Source organism: Sus scrofa, chromosome 18, assembly GCF_054392235.1.
Source record: "Sus scrofa isolate SSC_HxYL_T2T_F1_AM1 chromosome 18, Sscrofa_HxYL_maternal_Yorkshire_Landrace_v2.0, whole genome shotgun sequence".
In the NCBI taxonomy this organism is placed as follows: Eukaryota; Metazoa; Chordata; class Mammalia; order Artiodactyla; family Suidae; genus Sus; species Sus scrofa.
Window position 1 is genome coordinate 34,390,311 of NC_139400.1, and position 27,604 is coordinate 34,417,914.

The 27,604-nt window shown below is 39.6% G+C and overlaps 1 protein-coding gene and 1 long non-coding RNA gene across 6 annotated transcripts in view; one reads left to right on the plus strand and one right to left on the minus strand.

Annotated features, from left to right (window-relative positions):
* LOC100514329 (uncharacterized) overlaps positions 1 to 4,618 on the plus strand; it is a 277,119-nt gene extending 272,501 nt beyond the window's left edge. For 2 of the 3 annotated variants that reach the window (XR_014834404.1, XR_014834403.1), the window contains one exon: positions 4,353 to 4,448. This is a non-coding gene — a long non-coding RNA (uncharacterized LOC100514329). Of the gene's footprint in view, positions 1 to 4,352 lie in introns of all 3 variants that reach the window. The other variant, XR_002340408.2, reaches the window with a different exon arrangement.
* On the minus strand, positions 937 to 19,377 carry LOC146394972 (uncharacterized). 3 transcript variants are annotated; one of them, XM_085006010.1, is made up of 4 exons: positions 19,246 to 19,377; positions 14,961 to 15,037; positions 14,344 to 14,404; positions 937 to 1,210 (listed from the first exon to the last, which is right to left on the minus strand). In XM_085006010.1, exons 1-4 carry the CDS (start codon positions 19,355 to 19,357, stop codon positions 1,131 to 1,133), a joined length of 330 nt encoding a protein of 109 aa, XP_084862136.1. In that variant the 5' UTR covers positions 19,358 to 19,377; the 3' UTR covers positions 937 to 1,130. The 3 variants fall into 3 exon arrangements, 1 of the variants encoding a protein (XP_084862136.1); XR_014834402.1 differs by lacking the exon at positions 14,961 to 15,037 and having other exon boundaries at positions 1,123 to 1,210; XR_014834401.1 differs by lacking the exons at positions 14,344 to 14,404; positions 14,961 to 15,037 and having other exon boundaries at positions 1,074 to 1,210.
* Positions 19,378 to 27,604: the final 8,227 nt, after the last annotated feature.

The following is a 27,604-nucleotide window of genomic DNA, read 5'->3' on the forward strand; positions in this document are numbered from 1 at the left end:
AATTTAGTGTGTTGGTCAAATGCCCCAAACTTTATCCAGTTGAAATGTTCCTTTCTTCCTCAGTTTGAGTCTGTGCTGGGTGTAGAGGTCCTTGGTGGGAGAGAGGGTCTTGATGGGCAACTTATCTTTTCCTGACTCTTGTCCCTTTTCCAGTTCCTGTCCGTGTTATATTCATTCCTCCAAAGCCACACACAGATGCCAGGAGGAGATTCAGGGAAAGGGCACTATTTTAATCTGGAAGTGAGCTGGATTTTCCAAGTGAGTGAGCTGGATGTTCAAAATTGAATATTTCGCTCGTCAGAAACTATTGTAGTTCCTCCTCTCCGGAGACTTTTGATAATTGCCCTGGTTCCTTTGGGGAATAGACCAAGGAGGTGAAAAATATATAGTATGGACTTCAAACTCCTATAAAAGCCACAGAAGTGTCTCAGTCTCTCAGTCTGTCCTACATAATGGCCTAACACCTCATTTTAGAATGCAAAAGTACTTGGCATTTTGTTTTTCAGTCTTTGGATCTTCAGCTGGAGTAGAAAGGGAGCTTTCCTCTAACAACCCATTACAGGGTAGCTAGTAAAAAGAAACAAAGTTTTCCCCTTTAGGCACTTATATTCTAAGAAAGTTAAATATGCCCATCTGAAGCAAAACAATAATACAGTCATATGAAGCTTTTTCCATTTTGCTTAAATCCAGAATGCTTAAATCCAAACTTGAACACTTTGAAAGACACATCTCAGATCACTAAGGGATCATTTTATGTAGTATTTATGTAGAGCTGCTGAAAATTACGTCCTTGAGCCTCTGACATACCATCTCTAAACCTTTAGATGTTGAAGGAACTCTAATTCAAATGTACGTACATGCCACCATGGGCTGAACCTAATGTTGCCAAAACTGGGTCTCTGTCCACCAGTACCGAGTAGGAACTCAAAGACAGAGTTTTGGGCAAAGGAGAAAAAGGTAGCTTTATTGCTTTGCCAGGCAAAGGGGGTCCCAGCAGGCTAATGCCTTGAAGACTGTGCCCCCCATTGGGAAGAATTGCCAGGTGTTTTATAGTAAAAAGGAGAAAACCAGGTTTTCAGATAGGAATCACGATTGGGGCAAACATGCATTCTTCTGTCTTTGGGAGAATCTCAGTCGTCAAAGCTGACCCCAGGAGATCTGGCAGGATCATGATGGTGGTCTTCTGGGTTATTGCCTAGTATAGCAGTACCTGTGAAAAGGATATATTAATCGGAGATTAGAACAAACTAGGAAAGTGCCGGAAAAACATCATGTGCTAATAATCTTGAACCCATAGGCAACTGTGCTCAGAGTGCCTAATCTTTAGCTCATGGGTGATTGTGTTCAGGGTGCACTGAAGCCAGGGAGAAGACCAAAGAAGGACTCCGAGCAGTTCACTTTGAAAGTATTCATTTCGAAAGGAAGCATAACGAGTATAACTTTTCTCTTAGGTGTGTAAGATGTGTACACCATTATGTGTATCCCTTGAGAGGGAGCCAGGATCCCGCCCCAAGGCTGTACTACTGTTCCTTGACTGTTCCTTCCTTGGCTTTCCCTTCCTTCCCTGATCAGCAACTGTCTGAACCTGCCCCTAGGAACTCAGGAAAAGCTATGGAGGCCGAATGAAGCCCATTTCCTAAAAACAAAAAATGGGGGACACAGAAAGGCTTTTGTGCCCAGGAGCCCCACAGGGTCCTGCTCAGTTACACTAAGCAATGAAAGAGAATGACTGAACATCCAGTTGCTGTGCAAGTACTGTTAAAGTGGTGTGTCAGATACATTTTGTTCCACTTTTCCTGCGAGACAGAGAGGAAGGAGCATCTGAAACATTGCTAAGAAATGAATAACTGGAATTACTTTGATAGTGATTAGACTGTAACCAAATCCAAGGACTCTAACCTAATACATGGTTCTAAGTCCTTTCTTTTTTGATTTTCATTTGAGCCGGAGTAGAGATTTGTTCTTCCCTTGTCCTCTTTTTCTGGTTTTCTCGCCTATTCTCATTAAATGAACTTATTTCCTTGCCCTGATAAAAATTCAAGACCTTCTTTATTCTTTATCTCCTCTCTGGTGATTAAGGGCATCCAGCTCAACTGCTGGGAATCGCTCAGCCTTTCCCTCTCCTTTCTTTCCATTTCCAAGTTGCCACCGAATCTTTTTATTTCTACCATCCGACTGTATATTGAAGCCACACTCTGCCCCCGCAAACCACTGCCATTGTTTGAATTCAGACCTTCTTCTCAGCCTGCAGCACTCCCTGCATGTCCTCTTGGTCAGGAACTACGCTTCGCCTCCACCCTGCCGCGGCTTTCTCCCTAAACCACAGATCTGATGGTGGCTTTCCTTGGCTTCAAATATTTTAAAAGCTTTCCGTGACCTACAGAGTCAATTCCAAGCTCCTTAGACAGGAATTCCCAAGGCCTTTTTGATTTGACTGCACTTTTCCAAACTTACATCAGGTTGTTTCCTCCATCAATCCTCTGATCCAGGCACATAACCTGACCTTAAAAATGTCCACACCTCACATCTGTTGTTCTCATTGACTTGTATGTGGTTTCCTGTCTTGCCGACCACATAAAATCATATATGTCTCAGCTCCAATACTGCCTTCAAGGCACCCTTTTCCTTACTAACAGATTTATTTCCTGTGGTCCCAAATTTCTTTGCATAACCTTCTATTAGAGCACATCTCACACTCTATGGTAATCTTTTTGCTGACAAGCCTTTTTCTCTACTTAGACCAAAGGAAAACCATTCGTTTCTTTATCTTTGTATCCCTAGCATTTAGTGCAGTGCCCAACAGAGTGTGTGCGCTCAATGTTACTGAATGAATTAATCAGTTTTTGCTACAGGCCTTTTTGCAAGAAACCAAATTGCTTTCTATGACGTAAGAAGTACCTCTAAAGAGAAGGATTCACTGCTACAAGCCAAACACTTAGTAGTTTTAGGAGATTTGTCTGTAGTCTGAGATCTGGGACTATAGCCCTTATTCTTCAATATCTTCTATTATAATTCCTCCAAAGGAAATAATTTGGGTTATCATTCTCAGAGTATTCATGAAAAGTATATAAACCCACTTTACCCCACTGTGAGAATCATGAAATCTTAGAATCTTCAGTGATATTAGTAGTAACGTAACACTCATGAGTTGAATTGTTTCCCAAAAAGGCATTTAAAGTTCTAAGCCCCAGTGCCCATGAATGTGACCTTATTCAGAAATCGGATCTCTGCAGATATAATCCAGTTACGATGAGGTCATAATGAATGAATAATTAATGAATGAATTGGGGTGAGCCTTAATCCAATATGTCTGGTGTCCTTGGAAGAAAAGGTGAGACAGAAACAGACACACAGGGAGAAGGCCACGTGATGACAGAGGCAGAGCCTGCGTCATACAGATGTAAGCCAAGGAATGCCCAGGATTGACCACCACCCCCAGAAGCTGGGAAGAAGCAAGAACTGATTCCATGCAGAGTCACGGAAGGAGCATGGCCCTGCTGACACCTTGACTGTGAACGTCAGCCTTCAGAAGTGAGAGAATAAATTCCCATTCTTTCAAGCCACCAAGTTTGGAGAATTTTGTTGCAGCAGCCCTTAAAACACTAGTACAATAACAACAGCCTTACTTGATGACTTCAACATCTCAGATTATGCTTGAAGAACTCCTAAGATGAGAGACTTATTACCCCCAATGGAGGAATGGCCTCCGTAATAGTAAAACTCAACGTGCTGGAATATCTCAGGAGAACTTCCAGTGTACTTCCTGGGCCTTTTGCTTATGATTCTCAAACTGAATAACATGACATGTTTAAGTCCCATCATTTCGACAGCTTTTAATGGGAGTTAACATGAAGGTATTTCCACACAAAATGACTGAGAATTGAAAAACACAGTCTTCAAGTGTCAAGTATATGGGGCTTAACATATATTTTCCCTGGATTGACAAGAAACATTGGTATTATTTCAGTACCACGTGACTCTGATTGACTGAGGGTTTGTGTCTGTGATCACACCTTTTCAGAAAGGGGGAAATTATGTGGCTTCCCTCCTCCTACCTATGCCCAGTTCCAAGAGAGCAAGGATTTGCCAGTTTTCCTTTTGACCTGGTATACCCAGTTGGTGGAAGACAAGAATAGGTATTGATAAGCACTAATACCAGATTAAAGGAATTAAAAGTCAAAGCAGCCGAGATTCCAAGGAATGTTGCTGGCCTAAGGGAAAGCACAGGCTGCCTGTCAAGTGATTAAGCATCTCTTGGCTATAAAACAAGAGGGGAAAGCATCACTCGAGTTTAGGGTTACCGCCCCTCGAGAAAGTGCAACAAAAAGATTTGTGTGCTTTTTCATTCTCAGATGGTCCATGAAGTTGATGCAAGTTGTAATTTGAAGATCTTTTCACTTGTTCAGTTAGCAGAGCTTCAAAGAAAACAGAAAACCAGTGCCAGGAAGGTAAGTAAATACCTCCGACAGCTGCCAACAGAGGAAAATAAACGCTATCTCTACCAGAAATAAGTGTTAACAAAGGTAGAAGTAGACATGGGATGCTCAGATCACCACTTAAGATGTTAATCAGTTGGACACAGGACATGTCTGCATGAGAAAGGGCTATATGGGTTTTTGTGGGGTTTTTTGGTTTTGTTTTTGTCTTTTTAGGGCCTCACCTGTGGCATATGGAGGTTCCCAGGCTAGGGGTCCAATTGGAGCTACAGCTGCCGGCCTACTCCACAGCCACAGCAACACCAGATCTGAGCCGTGTCGGCGACCTACACCACAGCTCATGGCAATGCCAGATCCTTAACCCATTGAGCAAGGTCAGGGATCGAACCTGCAACCTCATGGTTCCTGGTCGGATTCATTTCCACTGCGCCACAACAGGAACTCCCCAGAACTCTATTTTAAGTCATTAAACTTCTGTCGCTTTGCCTTCCTAGTCCAAAACCAGGGTGCAGTTAGCACGGATACTACCATGGCCCTGGAAGGTATTTTTGTGGAAAGGCATGCCTGTTCTCTGGGAAGCAACTTCCCAGCACTGGACAAAGTTCTCGCACGTGGTCTGCCAGGTCTTCTGAATTTAAATTCACTTTGGGTTCTCTGCACAACATCCTTTCAGTATAGTTTCTGATAAACTCATCCAGACTAATGCAGAAAATAAAATGTGGTATTTCTTAATTTTAAAGAAAGGCCCTAACATTCGGACTCATGTAGAACTGGGGGCAGGGAAGGAGCTGAAGTAGGGCCAACCATCATGGGACTCCTCGTTCTTAGCCCAGAAAGTAAGATGCTATACCCTCTGCTTTGGGTTCCAAAATCAGGAGTAGAAAGAAGCACATCTAATCTAAATCCGGGGTTACCGATAGTATTTCCTTCTATATCTTCTTAAATTTGGCCGTTTACATCTTTCATTGTGCCTACTTCCATCTCTCTGGTTCACCTCTCCTCTTCCTCCTCATTGGCTATTATCTGGCAATGCCTTGAGTCATCCCGCTGGAAACAAGGCCTTCTAGTTCACCTGGATTGAATGGGAACACAAGTAACTCAGATTACACCTTCACGTAGATGCCTTCCAGAGAGACCTTTGCTTTTTAATTGACCTTCCAGACATGAGGCCAAATGTCTCCAACTCTAGAGATGTCTTATCCTGCTGTTCCATGGTCATGCTAAACACTCTGCAAACCTGTGAGCAAACAGGGTGGAGACAGCCCTCCATCCAGGGAGACTGCCTCTGTATACAATTTTAAAATAATAATAAAAGCAACCAAAAATTGGTCTGCTTTATTTATTTATTTTTTTGAGGCTAAAAAAAAGTGACATGAAAAATATATTTTTCTATATTATAACTAGTTATCTGGCACCAGTTTTCTTTTTTTTTTTTTTTTTTTTTTTGTCTTTTTGCTATTTCTTTGGGCCGCTCCCGCGGCATATGGAGGTTCTCAGGCTAGGGGTCTAATCAGAGCTGTAGCCACTGGCCTACGCCAGAGCCACAGCAATGCAGGATCCGAGCCGCGTCTGCAACCTACACCACAGCTCACGGCAACGCCGGATCGTTAACCCACTGAGCAAGGGCAGGGACCGAACCCGCAACGTCATGGTTCCTAGTCGGATTCGTTAACCACTGCGCCACGACGGGAACTCCCAGTTTTCTTTATTATAACCAGCTTATTGAATAGTCTTAGTGATTTCTAAGGATATATGCTTTTATATTTAATTATATTTTCAACATCTTTTTTACTTCATTGTATATGATTGGTCATAATAAATAGTATTTTGATTTTATGTTATATTTTAAAATCTAAAAGTGCTTATTAACACTTCCCTCCTTATTTCCACCCACAATTTTTTCTTTATATTGCCCATTTTTTTCCTCTAGGAAACTTTATTTATTTTTTGTTATTTTTTTATTACTCAAATGAATTTATCACATCTGTAGTTGTATAATGATCATAACAATCTGATTTCACAGGATTTACATCCCACAGCCCAAGCACATCCCCCCAACCCCCAAACTGTCTCCTCCAAAGACCATAAGTTTTTCAATGTCTGTGAGTCAGTATCTGCTCTGCAAAGAAGTTCCGTCTGTCCTTTTTTCAGACTCCACATGTCAGTGAAAGCATTTGATGTTGGTGTCTCATTGTATGGCTGACTTCACTTCACATGACAATTTCTAGGTCCATCCATGTTGCTAAAAATGCTGGTATTTCGTTCTTTTTCATGGCTGAGTAATATTCCATTGTGTATATGTACCACATCTTCTGGGTCCACTCCTCTGTCGATGGACATTTAGGTTGTTTCCATGTCTTGGCTATTGTAAATAGTGCTGCAATGAACATCGGAGTACATGTGTCTTTTCGAGTCGTGGTTTTCTCTGGGTAGATGCCCAGGAGTGGGATTACTAGATTAAATGGTAGTTCTATGTTTAGTTTTCTGAGGAATCTCCATACTGCTTTCCACAGTGGTTGCACCAAAAAATTGGTCTGCTTTATATTATTGTCATATACCAACGCTTCTACACAATGATAGTATGGGGGTGGGGACTGCTGCCTCTAGCCCCACCCTTGCTACACACTGCTCTCGAGTCCTAACCCAGGATCCCTGGGAGAGAATGGCATTTTCTTTGATGATTTTCCGAAAACTTCTTTCTGGCATCCAGCCCTGGCACTCATCTGTCAGGCTTTCCAATGATCTATTTGGAGGTCTCTGTGTCTCTCACTCTGGAACTCTGTACCCTCTGTCCAGACACATTTTTCTCTGTCCTATTAATCTTATTTAAAGTTGAGATTCAAGCTGGTTCAACTTTTAGTTGAGGTAGGCTTCTTTCTCTTTGCTCCAAATGAGCGTAGGACCTACTTTTATTTTAAGCCAGTGACTTCAAGTGTGGATTTTGTGTATAAGAAACTGCTCATATTTGACTAACCCCGCTCCCAGCATACTAAATACACCTCTGCCTCGCCCTCTTTGCAAACTAGGTTTTTAACATTTCCAGCTAAAATCCTACTTGGTCTCTTCTTCTTCCGTGAGAATCATCTTTGATTATTTAAAAAATACCTAAACCAGAGTTTCTCTAACCTTAGTCATTCGTGTACCACCTTCACAAGTTTTCCTGTATCTAATTCCCACTTAAATAATCACTTGTAACTATCAAAATCATGGTGTTTCCTATCAGTAGCATATATACCGTGTACTTCGGGAAACCTAGTTTTAAACCTAAAGTATCAATAACAGACATCTTGGGAGTTCCCATCGTGGCTCAGTGGAAATGAAAATGACTGGTACCCATGAAGATGTGGGTTCGATCCCTGGCCTTGCTCAGTGGGATAAGGATCCAGCATTACCATGAGCTGTGGTGTAGGTCATAGACGTGGCTTGGATCTGGCATCTCTGTGGCTATGGTGTAGGCCCACAGCTGTAGCTCCAATTCAGCCCCTAGCCTGGGAACTTCCATTTGCCATGAGCACAGCCCTGAAAAGTAATAATAATAATAATAATAGACATCTTTCCACCAAGGAAGAGGAAAGCTATTCCTTCACAGTACAATATCATTTTACAGATCAAGTGAATTTTTAAGAGATGCTTTCACTTCACTGGTGTGGTTTTGAATAAACTCTCAATGAGCCAAAGGTAAAATTGAATGATCTGCCAGCAGATTATGGAGTATTAGATAGAGGATAACTCTATACAGAATCTTCCATTTTGCTGAGTATCACGGATGTGCTTGTGTGTGTTCTAGGCTTTTATGTGGCTCTCTTTATGACTCTAAAAACGTAAAAGTAAACTTCTGTCATCTGTTTTTATTTTGTAATATATAACCTTTAAGTCACAAGAACGATTGCAAGAAGTTACCAGAAAGAAGTAGCCTTCAATAACTATTGCAAAGGGTAGGAAATTGAGGTTTTCAGGTGTTCAGTAACCTGAGCATTGGTCAAACCCTGAACTATCCTGTTCCAGCTATTTGGCTCTTCAGAATCCCTACAGTGTCTTTCAAAGGCCCTGGAGAATTGAACAGCTTTTGAAGCAAAATGACTGGATTCCCCAAACTGTATTAGGTTTCTCATCACTCTCATGAGAAAGGCTGTTAGGCAGTCTTAGCAACAAAGCTGAAGAGGGAATGAACAATGTCCTGAATGTCTTTTCATCTGAGTAGTGAGATAATACACAGGAACTCCTGGGTTAATATGAGTTTCTCAGGCCATAGCCCCTCGACTTTGACAAAACACTTTTACTACACTAGTTTTATTGTTCAGTTGTGCCCTTGTTACCTGAACACTATCAAGGTTAGATCCAAACTCTGTTACACTTCACGTGAGGCACTTAATCGCAGTACTTAGAATGTGGTTTCCAATCTGGTTGTAAAAAAGTGAGAGATATTTGTGTGCAGGGAGTAAGATGGTCGTTTGCCATTATTAAATCATAATGGTGAAGAAATAAAGTGATGCTATATGAAGACAGACATGAATAGAGAATTAAGTTTTATTAAATAAATTTGACACCAACAAAAATATGTAGTATGCAAGCATCATATATTCTAAGAAATATTGTAGTTTTTTGAATTGAATTTAAAAATCTTTGATCAAATGATTCGATAAATTCCAATTTTTAACCCTGATGAAAATTGTAGATTTGTAAGGTGAATTGAACCATGACTCCAGTACAAAGACTTGGAATAGAAGGTGCCATATTACTGCAGTGATGCAGATTTCTGAGGATTTCAAGGCTGTGTTCTAAAGGGTTGGATAGACTAGAAGATGATTCTGATACAAGTTGCATCCATACTATCAGGGTTAGAGGGAAAAATTTACCATTTATTTGTCATATACCAATTTTAAATATTTATTTTTATGTAGAAAAAAATAATATAAAAACTCAGAACAAAAATAAGCATAAATAAAATGAGATCTGTATAGCTCTAAAAATTAAGTTTGAAGTCTTGGAAATAAAACCAATAGCATTATGGAAATGGAACCCTTGAGAGGTGAGGGAAATTGTAGAATGGAGAGAGACCAATGAATTAGAAGATGGTATTGGGGAATTCACTCATAACACAGAACATAAAGAAGAAAGATAAATGAATAAAAGAGATGAATTAGAAATTAAGAAGCTCTAATATTTGTCGGAGAGGTGTTACAGAAGAACAGACAAAAGTAGCAGAGAAGTAAATATGAAGAGATGACTAAGAATCTTCCTAAACTGAGGAAAGATTAAAAGTACTCTTTGATGAATTCCCATCATGGCACAGAGGAGACGAATCCAACTAGGAACTATGAGGTTGTGAGTTTGATCCCTGGCCTCGCTCAGTGGGTTAAGGATCCGGGGTTGTCATGAGCTGTGGTATAGGTCGAAGACTCGGCTCAGATCTGGCGTTGCTGTGGCTGTGGCAAAGGCCAGCAGCTGTAGCTCCAATTCAACCCATAGCCTGGGAATCTCCATATGCCATGAGAATGGCCTGAAAAAAAATAAATAAATAAAGTACCCTCTGAGAAGTTCCCATTGGTTTAAGCCTCAGTGGTTTAAGGGTCCGGTGTTGTCACAGCTGCAGCATAGGTCACAGCTCTAGCTCGGATTCGATGCCTGGGCCAGGAACTTCCACATGCCATGAGTATGGCAAAAAAAAAAAAAAAAAAAAAAAAAAATTTCTCTTTTTTTGTGTCAAAGAAGTACAAATAAAAATTAGGGTTCTCTGGTGGCACAGCAGGTTAAAAACCCAGCATTGTCTCTGCAGCGGCTTGGGTTGCTATGGTGGTGCAGGTTCAGTTCCTAGCCCAGGAACTGCCACATGTCATGGGCATGCCCCACCCAAAAAAAAAACTACACCTAGACATTTTCTAGGGTAACTGCCTATCTATCCTTCCAGGATAAAGTGAGAAATCTGAAAAGTGATCAGCGAGAAAGACCACTTACAGAGGAACAGGAATTAGGCTGACAGAAGACTTTTGAGCACTACACTAGAGGCCAGCAGAAAAATGTACAAAAATAAAAGGGAAACCCACCAAAACATTTATGACAGTATTACACAGAATGTTCCTAACCCATAAATTTCCAAATATAAGACAAAAACTGAAGTTAAACACAGTGAGAAATTCACTGTCGTAGTAAGCTATTCATTATGGCTCTTTTTGTGGTTTTACGAGCTTTGAAACAATGAGAATGTACGTCATCAGGGTAATGATTAAAACACTCTGTTATGCTGGTACCCAGGGAATATCATTCAGACATTAAAAAAGATCAAATAAGAAACATGTCCCTTTCTGTCATACATCCACCTATATGAGACTATCAAAATGCAGAGAAGAAGGCATAAAATGATACCAATATTTTAAAACTAAAATGATGCTGTGCAAAAAAAAAAAAAAACCCACTCCACCACCCATATGTGCATATATTTGTATACGATTATGTGAGCAAGAAGAAAGTTATGGAAAAATACACACACTATTCATTAGTTAATAGTTGAAGGGGGAGTAATGGCACAGAAACAGATCGTGCAGGAGATGGAAAATGTTTATTGTTTCATTTATTATAGACAAAAATAAAAGATCAAGAGTTCTCATCTAAAATTCCTCAGTAAAGGCTCTGAAGCAAGAATACAAACAAGCAGAAGGAGCCCAACATGGGGGTAGAGAAGAGGATCTTTTGTTGTATTAATTTGCATTAAGGGGACAGAAGCATCTCTCTGGCCCCTATGTAGACAGACCATCAGACAGACACAATTTATATAATGTGTTGGATGGCCGAACTTTGCCAACCCTTCCTGTGTAGAATGCTTATGTTTTCATTTCTTCCTGTTATTTTGCCTTTGTCTTTAATGTACATTTCTGATGAGAAACAATTACTTCCTGTTATAAGTTGATCAAGAAACAGGAAGAAAGTAATTAAATGATTCGTGTCTATTTTGTAGTCTTTGGGGGAAAAAATGCAGCAAAGTAAAAAAACATATCTTTTTCCAAATGAAAATTGCATTCTCACATAGATGAGACTAGAAGGTGAGATGGTAGGGTCTGAACAAAGAGAACTCTTTTGTGGAATTTTGCTATAAAATGAAGCAGAGATATGAGTCAGTGACTGGAGATATTGGAATTAAGAAGGTCTGCTGTGATGGCTGTTTGAATATAAATGATATCAAAGCAAGTATATAATAGAAATGGGAAAAATCCAATGGAGAAGGCCGATTGGATGGGTCATGAGAAAGAGATAATAATCTTGGAAGCACAGCCCACAACCCCCAAATAGAGATGGGTTCTGATGCATAGGTGATGGCTTGACCTTAGCTTGAAGCAGGACAGTCTCTCCATCATAAAGGGAGGGAAAGCAGAGTGTGCCAAGTGGAAATTCAAGTAGTTGAGTAGATCTGATGTCAGAAGGAAAATAGGTGCTTTTCTAACAGATTCTACTTTCTCAGCAAAATCAGAAGAAAGATGGTCAGTGATCTTGAAGAGAAGAGAAAAGAGTGTTGGAAATTTAAGGTTACCTCAACGAAAAAAGCAGAACTGTAAAGATAAAAAAAAAAGGTCAGAGGAAGAAAGCCAGAATAAAGTCAACAAACTTATATTTATAAATGAGGTGACTTTACTTTTAAAAGGAAAGAAAACCTTGGCGTTCCCGTCGTGGCTCAGTGGTTAACAAATCTGACTAGCATCTATGAGGACGCGGGTTCGATCCTTGGCCTCGTTCAGTGGGTTAAGGATCCAGCGTTGCCATGAGCTGTGGTGTAGGTCACAGATGCAGACGTGGCTTGGATCCCCAGTTGCTGTGGCTGTGGTGTAGGCCAGTGGCCACAACTCCGATTCGCGACCCCTAGCCTGGGAACCTCCATATGCCGAGGGTGCGGCCCTAAAAATAAATAAATAAATAAATAAAGGAAAGAAAACCATGCTGACTGAGGATTATCTGAGGCCCGGAAGAGGGTTGCGGAGGTAGAAGGCCAAAGCTCTCTGCAGATTCCCCATTGGGAGAGTTTACATCTATTAGAAGAAAATGGTGACTCCTCACTCATTTCCTTGTCAGTCTACTAACTGCTTCTGTTTTTTTATGATGCTTTAAAAGCTAAACTCAGCAAAAAATGCAGCCCAAGGCTGCGGTAGAAGTTGAACTGGTCAAGTTTCATGTTATGTATATCCTTTAATATAACCTTCTTATGCCAATAAGTGTGTCACACGTAAGTGAAATGTTTCGTTGGCTGGGGACTTAGCAGTATTGGTTTGGGTCTCAGATGGGTGGTTAAAACTCAGCCTCTCTTATGATCCGACTTCCCTGTCAAAATGTGCTTAGTCCCATCTAGAGACCCCATGGTTTTGTGGCTGTGCTCATGTAACTTTATTTGAGACATAGCTATTGGCCAAGGCAAAGAACTAAGTTTCTAATAATCTATTTCTGAAGAAAAAAATCAATCAGTCCCATTAATGCTAGCACTCCTGAGGGAAAAGATATTTGGTCAAATAACACTGAGATGCATAAAAAGGAATACAATGGGAAAACACTGGGATTCCACTAAGATGCCTCTCACCCATCCACTTCTTCCTAAACTATGAAGATCCACCAAAGTGCCATACGCTTTTGTCTCAGAAACCAGTTCAGCTTAAACGCTGACTTAGGGATAGTCCAGAGTTTGTGCGACTCAACACAGGTAACTGTTCAAATTTGAACTAAATAGCTAAAGCTGAATAAAAGAAAAAATGCTGTTCCTCAGTTGTACTAGCCACATTTGAGTGAGCAGCACAGATGTAAAACATTTCATCATCACAGAAAGTTCTACTGGACAGTGCTCATCCGGCCCATGCCAAGCCCCTATGATTTATCTCATCCTCAAGATTGCTTCTGGTCCGAGGGAAGCATAAAGAAATACGAATTTTTTATGCAGCCTCAGAACCACCTTGGACTTCAAACAGACCCCAAACTGGAACTCTGGGCTTTCCCAGTCTGGACCTGACTCAATGTAGACCCACATCAACCATCAGAGTTTAGGAAGAAGACAGAGCAAACTTATGCCTCAAATGACCTAATGATGCCTGGGAAGATCGTTTTAAAACTATGAAGTGCTGTGTAAAAATAAAATATTCTTTCTATTTCCCTGAGAAATTGCCTTTACTTTGTTGTGGGAATCTCCCTAGATTATTATATTTGGTATTGGACTCTTCAGCTTGAGACAAATGCAGGAAATTTGGAGGCAGATCAGAGGAGACCCACAAAGATGATGAAAGGTTTGGAAAATAAAATCCTGTGGTTAAAGACAAAAGTCATTCATCCTGGAGAAAATTTTACAATTATCTTTAAGTATAAGCATGTACATTATACAGAAAATTACGTCCAGTTATATTAAGAGATGCCGTGGGCAGAATAGAAGAATCGGATCAAATGAATAGCACAAAGGGAAATCTGACAATGGGGGCAGAGCTGGAGCAGGCTATTAAGGAAGTTTAAGAAATATTTTCTGGAAAATCGTGGACATGGAGAACAGACTTGTGGTTGCCAAGTGGGAGGGGGAGGGAGTGGGATGGACTGGGAATTTGGGGTTAATAGAGGCAAACTATTGCCTTTGGAATGGATAAGCAATGAGATCCTGCTGTATAGCACTGGGAACTATATCTAGTCACTTATGATGGAGCATGATAATGTGACAAAAAGAATGTATAGTAGAAAATTGCAGTATAGTAGAAAATTGACAAAACACTGTAAACCAACTATAATGGAAAAAAAATAAAAAATCATTAAAAGGAAAAAAAGAAATCTTTTCTGGAAATATTTAAAAAGGCAGAAAAGCTTCCATGTAAGACATTTTTTGGTCAGTGACTCCTTCTGAGGAAAGCAGTCAGATATAATTCATTATGCATATATTACCATGTTATGCATACATTACCATGTGCACATCTGGTCCCAGTTGGTTGACCCAGGGATTGAGTCTGGCTCCTACAAGCCACCTGGAAGAGCAAGACCAGTGACCACTATGAGGGCCCTGTCCCACAGGGGCACTGTGTACTGGGAGTGATGTAGAGGATAAGGTTGTTGCCTGCCATTTTCTTCTAACTCATTATTTTTATTATGGAATCATCCCAATCCACCCCATAGAACCTGGGTCTGGTTAATCAGAGGGTTAATGTCCCCCAGCCACATGATCGGTTCAGAAATAACAAGTAACACACATCAATCTAATGAGATAATTTCAGGATTTTTTTTTTTTCCCCAAAAACTGTTGGGAGCAGAGAATCTCTCTTGTGACTTGTGTTTGGAGAGGATAAGCCTCTTTCTAGTGATCTGGGGAGGGTTGCCCCTGCGGGAGAGTAGAACCGTAGTTCTCCTAATATACACTTCCATTCCATTTCTCCAGAGCAGATGCATTTGCACTCCTGCCAGGGAGCAAGTAGCTGGTGATACTGAGCAAACCCCTAACTATGGAGGCAAAGGAAAAAGGCTGCTCTTCCATACACAGAATTTCCATCCATCCCCTCTTTACAGGAACACACTCTCCCACCTTACCGTCGGTGGTCTTTGGCCTCGTCGAAGTTCTTTGAAATAAATGATTGCTCTTCTCCTTCTAAATAGTTTCCTCTGCCCTGTAATTCAGTTATCATTACACTCTGCTTTCCCTCTGCCAAACATTTAGTGAAATTTCCCAGCAATTGATGTCCTCTCCCCTGTCTTTTGAGTATTTTTTTTTCTGTCCTTTACCATATTTTTGGAGTATTTTTATCCCTTGCCATTGTTTCAGCGTCTTAGAAAGGAGATAAATGCGTTTGGTCGACCCATCATTTTTAAAGTATTTTTATGGTGACAGTAAACCAGAATACTTAAGAAGGAGTAAAAAGAATGAGGATGAAGAAAGAGAATAAAAAGTAAGACTTAATGTTTGCTAGTTGTTGTCATGAACAAGATGGCAGAGGTTAGGATGGTCTCATCAAGGGGCAACCCATTGTGTCCTTCCATATCCTCAGAGTAACAGACCGCAAATACTTTGGGGAGGTTGGAGATCAAATCTTGCTGGGCCCTGGCAGAGACCTTGTTTTTAGGTGTATGAAGCTGCAGTTTTCCCCTGGTTCAGGGAGAATGATATATGAGTTAATTTGGTTGTGGTTTTTTGGGGGAGGAGAGGGCAGTTTCCTGCTTTTGGACTGATTTCAGGTCCTTTCTTTTAGGCTGTTTTTGCTTATTTAACAAATATTTAATAACCAACTAATAGGCTCAAAGTATTAAGTTATACCCTAAAGAACAATGATGAAGATTCACATCTTGCTCCAGTTTTTTTTTTAATCTTTTAGAAAACAGCAATTTGTATATTACAAAATATCAGAAGAGAAGTATTTCTGAACAAAGAGGGCAGGGAAGGGCAGGAGCTGGAGATGAGGTGGCTGGGGCAGTGGTTATAGGCAACAAGAGAAATATTTGGAAGTTGTCAGTCTTTTGGTGCCAAATTGGAACAGTGGTATTTCCAGATGTCTTTCTAAAATCCCATCTCAGTAGCAGGATTAATATTGGAGAGACTTACCCAGTATGAGGGTGGGGGAATTTGTCTGGGTGAAGGCACCACTGCTAAAATAGTACTCTATTTTTGAGTTATACTCTACAACCTCTCATGGCCCTTAATTTCCTTATTTAAAATTTTTAAGATTGTTTCCAGTTCTAAAATTTTGGTATTCAAATCCAAATTTTGGCTTCTGAACGATCTTCCCATAGCCTTCCTGTTTTTACCACATCTTGTTCCCTGAACTATCAAATTCTTTTACTTTAACCTTGATGTGTAATTCCACATTACTTATTTCAGTCCCCACCCTAAATATATTTCTTCTTCCCAGTTTATTTTTAAGGGTTGAAGTAAAGTTCAAGTGAAACCTAGCAACCCTTAAACATAGAAAAAAAGAAAGAGTATAATTTCTTTTTTGGTATAGAAGAAAGACATTATTTGCAGCTCAAAACATACCAAATACTCCCAAATCCATGAGTAGAATTATATTAATTGTATTTTTTCAAGGATGTCCAGAAATGGGGTTTTGTTGACCCAAATGAATCATCCTACTGTTATGATAATAATAGTCCTTCCAAGCTGAGAAAGCCCAGGTTTTTTGATACTATAATGTACTGCAGTCATCTCTCGATCATATAATTTGAAGAACAAACTTTAAATTTGTTTTCCTTCATGATAAAAAGACTCTCAAAACTGGATGACTTTTTTTTTAGGAATAACTTTTTGAAATGGTCAAGTAGTCTTCATTTGTGTCTCTGAATATTAGAATCATCCAAGTTTGTATGCAAAGAAACTTTAACTATAATGATATAAAATTCACTGAAAAAATAGTACTATGCAAGGAGTGCTTTCTCCTTTTTCACAGGAAAAATGATAAAATGTGCATGGCATGCAAAGATAAACTGTTGGAGCTACTGTTCAACCAGAGATAGTAAGCCCAAGAGTGGTAGAAGTCCTGCAGGCTGATGGGATCAGTAGATCAGCTCTCAGGTTCAATACCAAGATCCCCCAGTAGGGGTGCTGCGGTGAAGTGTTAAGACTTTGGTACGAGTTGCCTAAAACTCCTTCCAGTCTTCTTCCAAATCAGCAATATATCCTTCTGCCACACTTCATAATCCCCTCAAAAACTTGCATTTTTCTCAAGGACTACCAAGCACATTTGATTTTTTTTAACATTGGTTTAATAATTTTTAAAAATCAAAAGAAGATAACAGGTGAAACTACATTAGAGAAATGTTACTGCATTACACAATATGATTTTGTCTTTGTCTTTTTTTTTTTTTTTTTTTTTTTGTCTTTTTAGGGCTGCAGCATATGGAGGCTCCCAGGCTAGGAGTAGAATCAGAACTGTAGCCGCTGGCCTACACCTCAGCCACAGCAACGTCAGATCCAAGCCGGTCTGTGATCTACACCACAGGTCACGGCAATGCCAGATCTTTAACCCACTGAGCAAGGCCAGGAAGCGAACCTGCACCCGCCTGGGTATTAGTCAGATTCTCTTCTGCTGAGCCACTACGGGATCTCCCACAATATGATTTTAGAGATTGATCTGCTATGTGAGATCCGTGATAAAATTGTTGACTTTCATAGTTGGTATTTTACATGATTACATCAAAAAGTATATTTCATTGTATTATCATTCTTGTAACTTGAATTGTATGTATAATCAGAATCCCAGCAAGGCATTATAAATTCAAGAAAAGTATCTCTGCTATTACCTGAGAGACCAGTAAAATTCCTCAAATGTTCTGTTCATTATCTTCTACTGACATGGTTTTGTAAAAGGTGCTATAAAGGTAATTATATGCCGGTTTGTGATTGCAGTTGTACAGTTCCGTCGCAAAATCACTCCCATATCATTGGACAAAGGAAAAATAAATGGAAAGTGATGGAGGAGAGAAGGAGAGTCTTGGCAGTGGGAGAAAGGAATATCTTTTTTCCCTTTTCAGAAATTAATTTTGTGGAGGTCCTGCTGTGGTGCAGTGAGTTAAGAATCAGACTGCAGTGGCTCCAGTCACTGTAGAGGTACAGATTTGATCCCCAGCCTAGTGCAGTAGGTTAAAGGAACCAACGTGGGTCACAGCTGTGGCTTGGATTCAATCCCAGGCCTGGGAACTTTCATAAGCTTCAGGTGTACCCATTTAAAAAAAAAAAACCAAACTAATTTTGTGATTAAAAAGAAGAAATATATACTCATTATGAAGTCTTTAGATAATAACTAAAGGAAGTGTGGTAACTTTCTCAGGTGACTTACTCAAAGACTTTTTTCTTAGAAGAAACACAGATTGAAAATTCTAACAAAATACAATGATGGCTAGAATACATCAAGGTTTGGGTACCGGATTCTGTCCAAAGCCCTTCCCCAAGTTTCCCAAGCCCATCTAATCCACAGAACAGTCCAGTGCAGTAAGCCTGCTGGCTTCATCATATAAATGAGAAGACTGAAGCTAAACAAAATTGGCCAGTCTGAGGACACATAGAGCCAGAATAGATAGAGCAAGACCAGAAAGCTGGACAGACCAACGTAAGTGCCCCTGAGCTGGACCACATCGCCGTAGGCCCGACCATTGCAGGAAACAGACTGTACAGAAGTTAAATCAGCTCACTTTACTAACTTAACAAGATAGTGACCAAATGCCAGTGGTTCCCAAACTATGTCCCACATTGGATTCACCCAGAGAGATTTTAAGATGCCTGACACCCAGCTCTCACCCCTTACTAATCCAATTATGCAACTAGTAGAAGGAGGAGGAAACCCAGTGTCAATACTTTTAAAGATCCCCAGGTGACCCCAAGTGCAGAAAAATTTAGAAACTACCGACTAATGTTGATTTGGGAGGTTACAGCCTAAAACTCACCCTATTTTCCTTAAATGTCACTTAGGATAAACCATTGGACTGAAAATTCTGGAAACTCAGACATTTGGCTGTAGGCTAAGACTGCTTGCCATGTGTGTAAACCTCTCCTTCCACCTCCACCTCCAAAAACCAACTACTAATGTAGATTGTTTAGACAATGGCACATGCCCAGGTGAACTAAGCAGCTGTAGCAAGATTTTTTACGCACTGGGGCAGTGTTGGCAGTGTTGGCTAAGTACAGAAAAGTGTGAGAGAAAAAAATTGGCATATGGCAGTTATGTTGATACTGCTAGATAGCCAAACAGGAAAATTTGGCCAAAAAAAAAAAAAAATCCACTTTGGGACCTAATTATTCTATTCGGCTGTCTACCATGAACAAATGAGTCACCAAATGACCTCATCACTTGCTTCATGTACTCCAGCACATTATAAATGAAATGCTTACTTGAGAAACTTCCTTTTGCTGTCTTTTGCAGGAGGTAGGAATCGAAGAGGATCTTACAAATAATCCAGGTCAGCGCCTTCACTGTAGAGCTGAGGGAAATGAGGCCGCACATTGCGGCCTTATTCTTGCATCGAAGCAGCAGGCCCTCCAGACCTCCTGCTCCAGTTTATGTTATCTTGGGACAAATACCCTGGGGTTGGCACAGTGCCAAGAAGGAGTGTCAGGAGGCCTGGCAGCAGCAGTCCGTCTGGGGAGGGGCGAGCAATGCTGACACTCACTGTATTTTGCTTTGAGGGTCAGGTGATGGAATCTGCCTCATATGACTCAAACATAGAAATTTTTTTTTTTAAGATTAAAAATGTCTCTCAAAACTCTCTCTCAGAAGAGCCTGTGCTCTGGCTTTTCTATGGCAGTGCAGCAACTTTCCTATCCTGGGGCTTTCAGGGCGATCGATGCAAGGAGTCCAAAGTCCCTGCTTTGTGACCTTCCCAGATCTTGAGATCTTAAGAGATCTTAACTGGCCTCAGTTCCTACAGATATGGGGCACCTACCAAGACCCAGATGACGTGGGACCTCAGAACGGTTGTGGTCCTTGGGCCTTTGCTCTGAATCCCTCACAGAAAACTAGAGGGCTGAGGAAGGAAGGACTAGGGGGCTGGACTTGGGATGGTTTCCTGGGATAGTTTCCTGATCCTCCGCACATTTATATTGTGGCAGCTCATCACCTGTACCCACACTGGTCTCCTAACCTCAGTGACTTAACTTTTTTTTTTTAAACTACATTTATTCTCATAGGAGGATCTAGAGGAGGGGGAAAGGAACAGTAATCAACCCAAATTAAGGTTTCCCCTCGAGGTACCAGGAGAAGTATAAAGATTAGTTATTTTAGGGGTGCCCATTGTGGCTCAGCGGGTTAAGAACCTGATGTAGTCTCTGTGAGGATGTGGGTTGTGATCCCTGGCCTCACTCAGGGGGTTAAGTGTCCAGCATTGTGGCGAACTGCAGCATAGTTTGCAGATACAGCTTGGATCCCTCATTGCTGTGGCTGTGGTGTAGGCCAGCAGCTGCAGCTCCGATTAAACCCATAGCCAGGGAACCTCCATATGCCACAATTGTAGCTATATAAAAAATATATGTATTAATTATTTTATAGAAGTAAAGCTTGACCATGTCTTAATATAATCAGATAAAGTTTATCCTAGCAAACCAGTTCATTAATGACTGTCTTACTAATAGACTTATGTCATTACAGTGTTAGAAATACTTCATTTATTCCCCATAGTAAATAGTGGAGAAAAAGATCACTGTGTTAGAGAGAGTATAACTTGCACTAATGTGGTCTAAAATAATAGCAATTTTGGAAGTCAAATCACAGATTTAGTTTGTATCAAATTTATGAATGAAACTTCTGGCATCTTTTCCACATGTAATGTCAATCAATATGGCTCCTCCAAAATATATCTAATACAGTTGGCTTTTGTGTGTACATTTTGTATTGGCTCCACCCAAGGGTGCTATTTAGGATGCTAGAATCAGGTAGGTTCTCTTTGCTGTGTCTTTATTTAAGCATTTCTAAAACTATAGATGTTAAACTGCCCTCTCCTTTTAATTCCTCCATCTCCCCCACCCCTGAAACCACAAATAGAAACTTTATCCATCTCCAGCTGAAAAACTCCCATCATCTCTCATTCTCCATTCCCACTACTCTAGGCAAAGGTCCATCACCCCCAAAACCTTCTGAAATTTTATATCTGTCCATCCAAACCATCTTTCCTCATGCCAAAACCTTCCCACTGTTACTCCCTTTGGCTGCATTTGTAACAGAAATGAAAATTTGCTATTGAAAAAGATGACTCAAATTTGCTTTCATAACACAGGGGCAGCTGCATAAATTATTATTTTTTGTTGATTTATTTATATGAAGGCAGGCCCTAGAACTCCAGCAGAATTGGAATAATTGGGATGATGAAGACATAAAATTCTCTACATAATTAAGGATTTTAAATAAAAAATTTCCCTTGGAAGTTAGGGGAGAAAAGGGGTTGGGAAACCTGGAACTAGAAAAGAAGCCTCAGGGGGGAAAAAAAAAAAGATTTAAGTAGAGGGCGAGGCAGAACTAGGTATTTAGAAAATTAAAAAAAAAAAAAAGCAAATGAGAATATCCTTTTGGTGAGGACGTCTGTGGATCTTGAAGAAAAGTGACATGTGATTGTCACATGTGATTGTGAAACCGAAACACCTCTGACTGAACACAGCCTAAACCCAGATCCGAGACTTGAACGGATATTTTGTTTTTTTTTTTTTTTAAATCAGAATTACTCACCTGGTGTCTAGACTTACTTAGGCTCAGTTCTTTGTATTTCAGAGCAAAAGGCATTCAGCGAGAGACAAAGTGAGAGGCAAGAAATAGATTTACTAAGATAGAACACTTGTGAGAGATATAAGCTCTGCCCCAAGAATCATGTGGGCTACGTTTTTATAATCCAAGGAAAGTGGGAAGGGGGAAAAGTCCATCTTCTTCCTCATTCTTTAAGTAGACGTCAGGTTTATGTCACTAGCTCCTCCTTCGTGTTGGGTAAGAGAATATTTGACCTTAAGTCAAACCAGGACTGTCGGGTACTTATTCAGATCATCAGAAGGGTGGTAACCTATGCTGAAATACGTTGAATCATCTCAGGTTCCCGTATGAGGGTCTCCTACTTTGTAATGTCATCTTTCCCTTAACTTTCTGTCCTTGGTCCTAAGGATCATTGTCTTGCTGAACTTGATGGCAGACTTCATTTTATCTTTCCTTAATGACCTGAGGCATATCTCGTGCTTTTATTTAGGGTTTTATAGTTAAGCAGACCTGCTTCATTCCAAGATGTTCTCATGGCTTATTAACTTACAGTGGTTCCCCCAAAGTTCCCTAGGTTCCCTTCTCTATCTTTGGTTTCCTCCTGGGACTTCTACAACTGCCCGCGTAACTCTCCTACTGTATCCCTTTCAATTGGAGAATTCAGGGACCAGAGATCCTCCATTTCTTCTGGTCAGAGAACCTCCTCTCTCTCTCTCTTTTTTTTTGGCACCTTTTTTTTTTTAATGAAATTTACAAATTCCAAGGTTCTCTGTATGAGTTCCAACACAGAAAATTCACCTTTGTGAATTACTAAGATAGTAAAAGGAAGGATATTAGCTAAAAACATTAATCATGAGTTGGGAACTAGGAGAGTTCCAGAGCAAAGAGCTTTCACAGTACTAAGTAAAAAACATCTCTCATTGCAATGTGTAGGGGAGGCTCTTCAATGGATGAAGAGGAAGGACCTTCACCCTGGAGGAAGGTCCCAGCTGGGACTGTTAGGGATCAACTTTGTATGTCAGACAGACTTTTGGAGGAGATTATAAACCTGGAACACTCTGCCCGAAGGTGAATTACATCCACTGACTCCTTCCTCTTCAGAATCCCGTGAGGGGTGCTTCTCTTCTTCACTAGTCAATGCAGGAGTTCTGGAGAGCTGCTTGAGGTCATCCAGTCACATTAGGAATGTCCATCCTGTGACCTTTCTCTCCTCCCTCCCATTCTTCCATCTTTCATTTCTTAGAGAAAATCAAGGCTGAAAGAATAAGCAATTCTTTAAAGAAACCAAGCCACATCCCCACCCCTGAGATTCTTAAACAGTATTGAAACTACTCCTTTAACAAAGGAAGTGAATAGCAACCTTAATAAGTCTTTTAAAATTACTTACTCTCTGGGTCTTAAATAAGACAGGGATTTCTATTTTGATCAGTGTTTTATTCTCAGCTCCTAGAAAAGTATCTAGATGATAGATGGTGATAAAATGTATGTGCTAAATGAGATAAATGAATGTTCATATGGCCACATTATCCTCAAACCCTATAGAGATGTCTGTTACATAAAACGGGTAAGGAGCTGGGCATTCTTAGTTTTGAATATGGAATATGTGTGTAGGGAGAAGAAATAACATTACACTTTATAAGCACTGTATTATAAGTGGAAAATGCTGTGTCTAAAGTAAAACTGTATTTTTCTTTTTTTGGCATATGGAATTCCTGGGCCAGGAATCAGATCCCAGCCACAGTTGTGACCTGTGCCACAGCTGTGGCAATGTGGATCCTTAACCCACTATACTGCGCCAGGATCGAACCTTCATCCTAGCACTCCAGAGATGCCGCCAATCCCATTGCGCTGCAATGGGAACGCCAATAAAACAGTATTTTAAATTGGCACTGTAAAAGATACCAAAAAATTAAAAACAAACAACTAAATAAAACAGCCTGATGTTAGTGGTGCTTTGATGAATGTAGGAAGAAGAACAGCAGCTGTGTGTGGCATGTTGCAGGGCAAAGGGCCTAAGCAGGAATAAAGAATTAAGAGGGAGCAGAAATGATGAGTAGTAGGAGATCAGGGAGACCTGGGGAGGCGGAAGGGCCTTCCTTCCACAGAACAGAGGATGGCAGCCAACTGCTTGGATTTCAGGGAAAGGTGACCTAGAGAGGCAGGAGAATTTAGGAACAGTTGAGTGAATGAATTGCGAAACCACTCTTTCCCTGTAGACATACTCCCTGTCAGTCTAGACCTTTATCTCAGCCTGAGATTTGGAACCTAAACATCAGTCACAAGTTGTCAGATGAAAGACCAAGAGGAAATTCCACTGACAAGTTCTTAACAGTGGACCAACACAACTGCACACCAGGAATTAATGAAGATGAGCTGAAGCTTCACCAAGACTCTGCTTCCACGAACCCTCCTCACTCTTTTCCTGAACTGCTCTCTATCCCTGGACCAGGCTCTGCCCAGCTCTTGACACAGAAGAGCTAATTTCAATCCTATCTTTGGCCGCTCTGGACACTGAAAGCAAAAGATAAAAAATAAACAATAAACAAGAGGGCCTATATTAAACTAAAAAACTTTTGTACAGCACAGAAAATCATCAACAAAGTAAAAAGGTCACCTATGGACTGTGAGAAAATGTTTGCAAACCACATATGTAATAAAGAGTCAAAATCAAAAAACATACAAGGAACTTACTGCTACTCAGGAGGAAATGCAATAATAATAATTCAATTAACAAATGGACAAAAGGCGGAGTTCATGGCTCAGCAGAAATGAATCTGACTAGTAACCATGAGGACACAGGTTTGATCCCTGGCCTCGATCAATGGGTTAAGGATCTGGCATTGCCATGAACTGTGGTGCAGAATTGCACTTCCTCACCCTCTTTTTAAAAAAATTTTCATGAGAAACTATCCATGGCATAATGATACCATCTTAACCATCTTTCGGTGTACACTTCTGTGGTATTAAGTACATTTATATTGTGCAACCATCACCCCATCCATTTCCAGAACTCTGTTCATCTCGCAAAACTGAATAATACCCATTCCCTCTTTCTACTCACCCATGGGAGACACCAATCTACTCTCTATGATTTCAGCTATTTAAATACCTCATATAAGTAGAATCGTACAGTATTTTCCTCTTTGTGATTGATTTACTTCACTTAGCATTATACTTCCAAGGTTCATCTATGTCATAGCACATGTCAGGACTTCATTCCTTTCTAAGACCCACGAGTGTTCTCTTGCAGACAAATACCACATTTTTCTTATTTAGTTATCTGTCAATGGAACTTAAGTTACTTCCACATTTAAGCTTTTGTGAATAATGCTGCTGTGAACATGGATGTACAAATATCTCCTTAAGATCCTGCTTTCAATTTTTTGGTTATATACCCAGGAGTGGAATTGCTAAATCATCTTATAATTTATTTTTAATTTTTTGAAGACTGTTGTATTTTATTCTGCAGCAGCTATACCACTTTACATTTCCACTAACAGTGTGCAAGGGTTTCAATTTCTCCAAATCCTTTTCAATACTTGTTTTCTTCTTTACTTCTTTCTCCCTTCCTTTCTTTCTTTCTCCCTTTCTTTCTCTTCCTCTCTTTCTCTTTCTTTCTTTCTGTCTGTCTGTCTCTCTCTCATTCTTATATTAGCCAGCCATCCTAATGAATGTGAAGTGGTATCTCATTGAATTTTCATTTTCATTTATTTAATGACTATTGGTGTTGCGCATCATTTCATGTGACTACTGACCATTTGTATATCTTCTGGGGAAAAATGTCTATTTCAAGTTCTTTGCCCATTTTGAATCAGGTTGTTTGTTTTGAATCCGGTTATTTGTTGAGTTTTAGGAGTTCTTTACATATTCTGGATATTAATTCCTTATTAGATATGTAATTTGCAAAATTTTATGCCATTTTGGGGTTGCTTCTTTACTCTGTTGGTAATGCCTTTTGATGCACAAAATTTCAAACATTTTATGAAGTCCAATTTCTCTGTTTTTTATTTTGTTGCCTGTTCCTTTGATGTTATATCCAAGAAATCATTGTCAAATCCAGTACCATGAAATTTTTCCCTAAACCTTCTTCTAAAGTTTTATAGCTTTAAGATTTTGATTTATTTTTAGTTAGTGTATTAATCTGATATTAGATAAGGGTCCAACTTCATTCTCTTTTATATGGATATTAAGTTCTCCCAGTACCATTTGCCAAAGGGACACATTTTCCAATTTCATGGTCTTGGCATTCTTGTCAAAAATCATTTGACCATATATTCAAGTGTTTACTTCTGGGCTTTCTATTGTATTCTTTTGTCTATATGTCTGTCTTTATACCAGTACCACACTGTTTTGATTACTGTAGCTTCGTAGTAAGTTTTGAAACCAGGAAATATCCTAGCTTTGTTGTTGTTTAAGATTTTTTTTTTTTTTTTTTTTTGGCTATTTTGAGCCACATGTGAATCTTTAGGTCAGCTTATCAATTTCTCCAAAAAAATGTGTGTGATAGCATAGTTAAGTGTGAAAACAACCCAATATAGAATTAGAATGTTCCTTAGAGATCATTCAGCTCCACACTCTTACTCTATAGGTGAAGAAACCCATAGAAAATTGGGATAAATTTCAATTCATGAAGTGAGCTTATAGAAGAACCAAAACCAGAACTTAGTTACCTAATTCCTAATCCAACATTCTTTCTGCTATATCATGCTACTTTTCTAAGAGAGAAGATTGCAGAACCCTACAATAGAAAAACAAAAGCAAACAAAAAATCTTACTGACAGCAATCTGTAATTAGAACTGCTTAACTGATTTTTTTACCCCACCTTGAGCACCAAACATTTTGCTATAGTAATAAGAGTTACTTTTGGAGTTCCCTTGAAATAAAAACAAACCAAAAAAATAAATAAATAAATAAAACAAAAAAAAAGAAGAAGAAAAGAAAAGCAAAGATCAATGAAACTAAAAGCTGGTTCTTTGAAAAAATCAACAAAATTGATAATCCTGACAACACAGTATGGTAGGTAGTATTATCCCCATTTTACTAAAGAGAAAATTGAGGGTCAAGCAAGTTAATAATTTGCTTAATTTTACACAGCTAGAAAGTGGCATTCACATGTCTAATATTTCTCTTGGCTAAGCTCTGAGGTACTGTCTCTTTTCTGAGCATGGTCACTTCTACATCTTTGTTCCCCTTTCTAGGTAGTAGTCCCTAACCTGTTGCAGAGTTAAGGAGTTAGGATAAGTTGTAATGAGCTTTCTTTGCTAGGAAAAGCCAGTTCCTGATTGGATTCTGGGTTGAAAATGGAATACAAAACTAATGCCCTATTTCTAAAATAACAGTCTCCCCTGACTGCGGGATTATGTTTAACCCTTCACATCCACTGCAGTGTGGGCATGGTAGGATGCAATTCACCTCGGTTTTGCACAGCTCATTTCTCTCATTGGATGTATTTCTTACCTATCACTTCAACAGAAGGTGTTAAAATTTGATAGAGATAAAATCTTGTACTTTTATGCATGCAGAGTGATTGTTAACATCTCTCACAGAACAAAAATAAGAAGAGCGTAGGTTGAGGAAAAATATAGGTCTACCCACAGTTTTGCAAGAATTTTTCTTACTGCTTCTTCCCAAATGATGATAATAACCAGCTCAGGATTGATTAGATGGCATAGATTTTAAAACTTTAAATGGAAAAAATAAAACTCTTTATTAAAAAAAAAACAAAAAACTCTTTATCTAGCAAAAGAACTCTTTCCTTTAAGGAGTTTTACGCTTCATATTTTAATGGCATAGCCCTTAACTGTTTACTTTGAATTGTGTAACAACTGGAAAAGTACACATGGTACTTAAGTATGCTAAGCTTTTTTTTAACCTCTAATGATTTGGTTTATTTAATAGAGATAATTTCACGGCATAAATGAAAAACCACAGTTTTCCTGAATCACTTTTACCCTGTGTTATTAATGCAACTAGCATTATCAGCAAAATAAAATTACTCAGGACATAACTCTTTTTCTTTT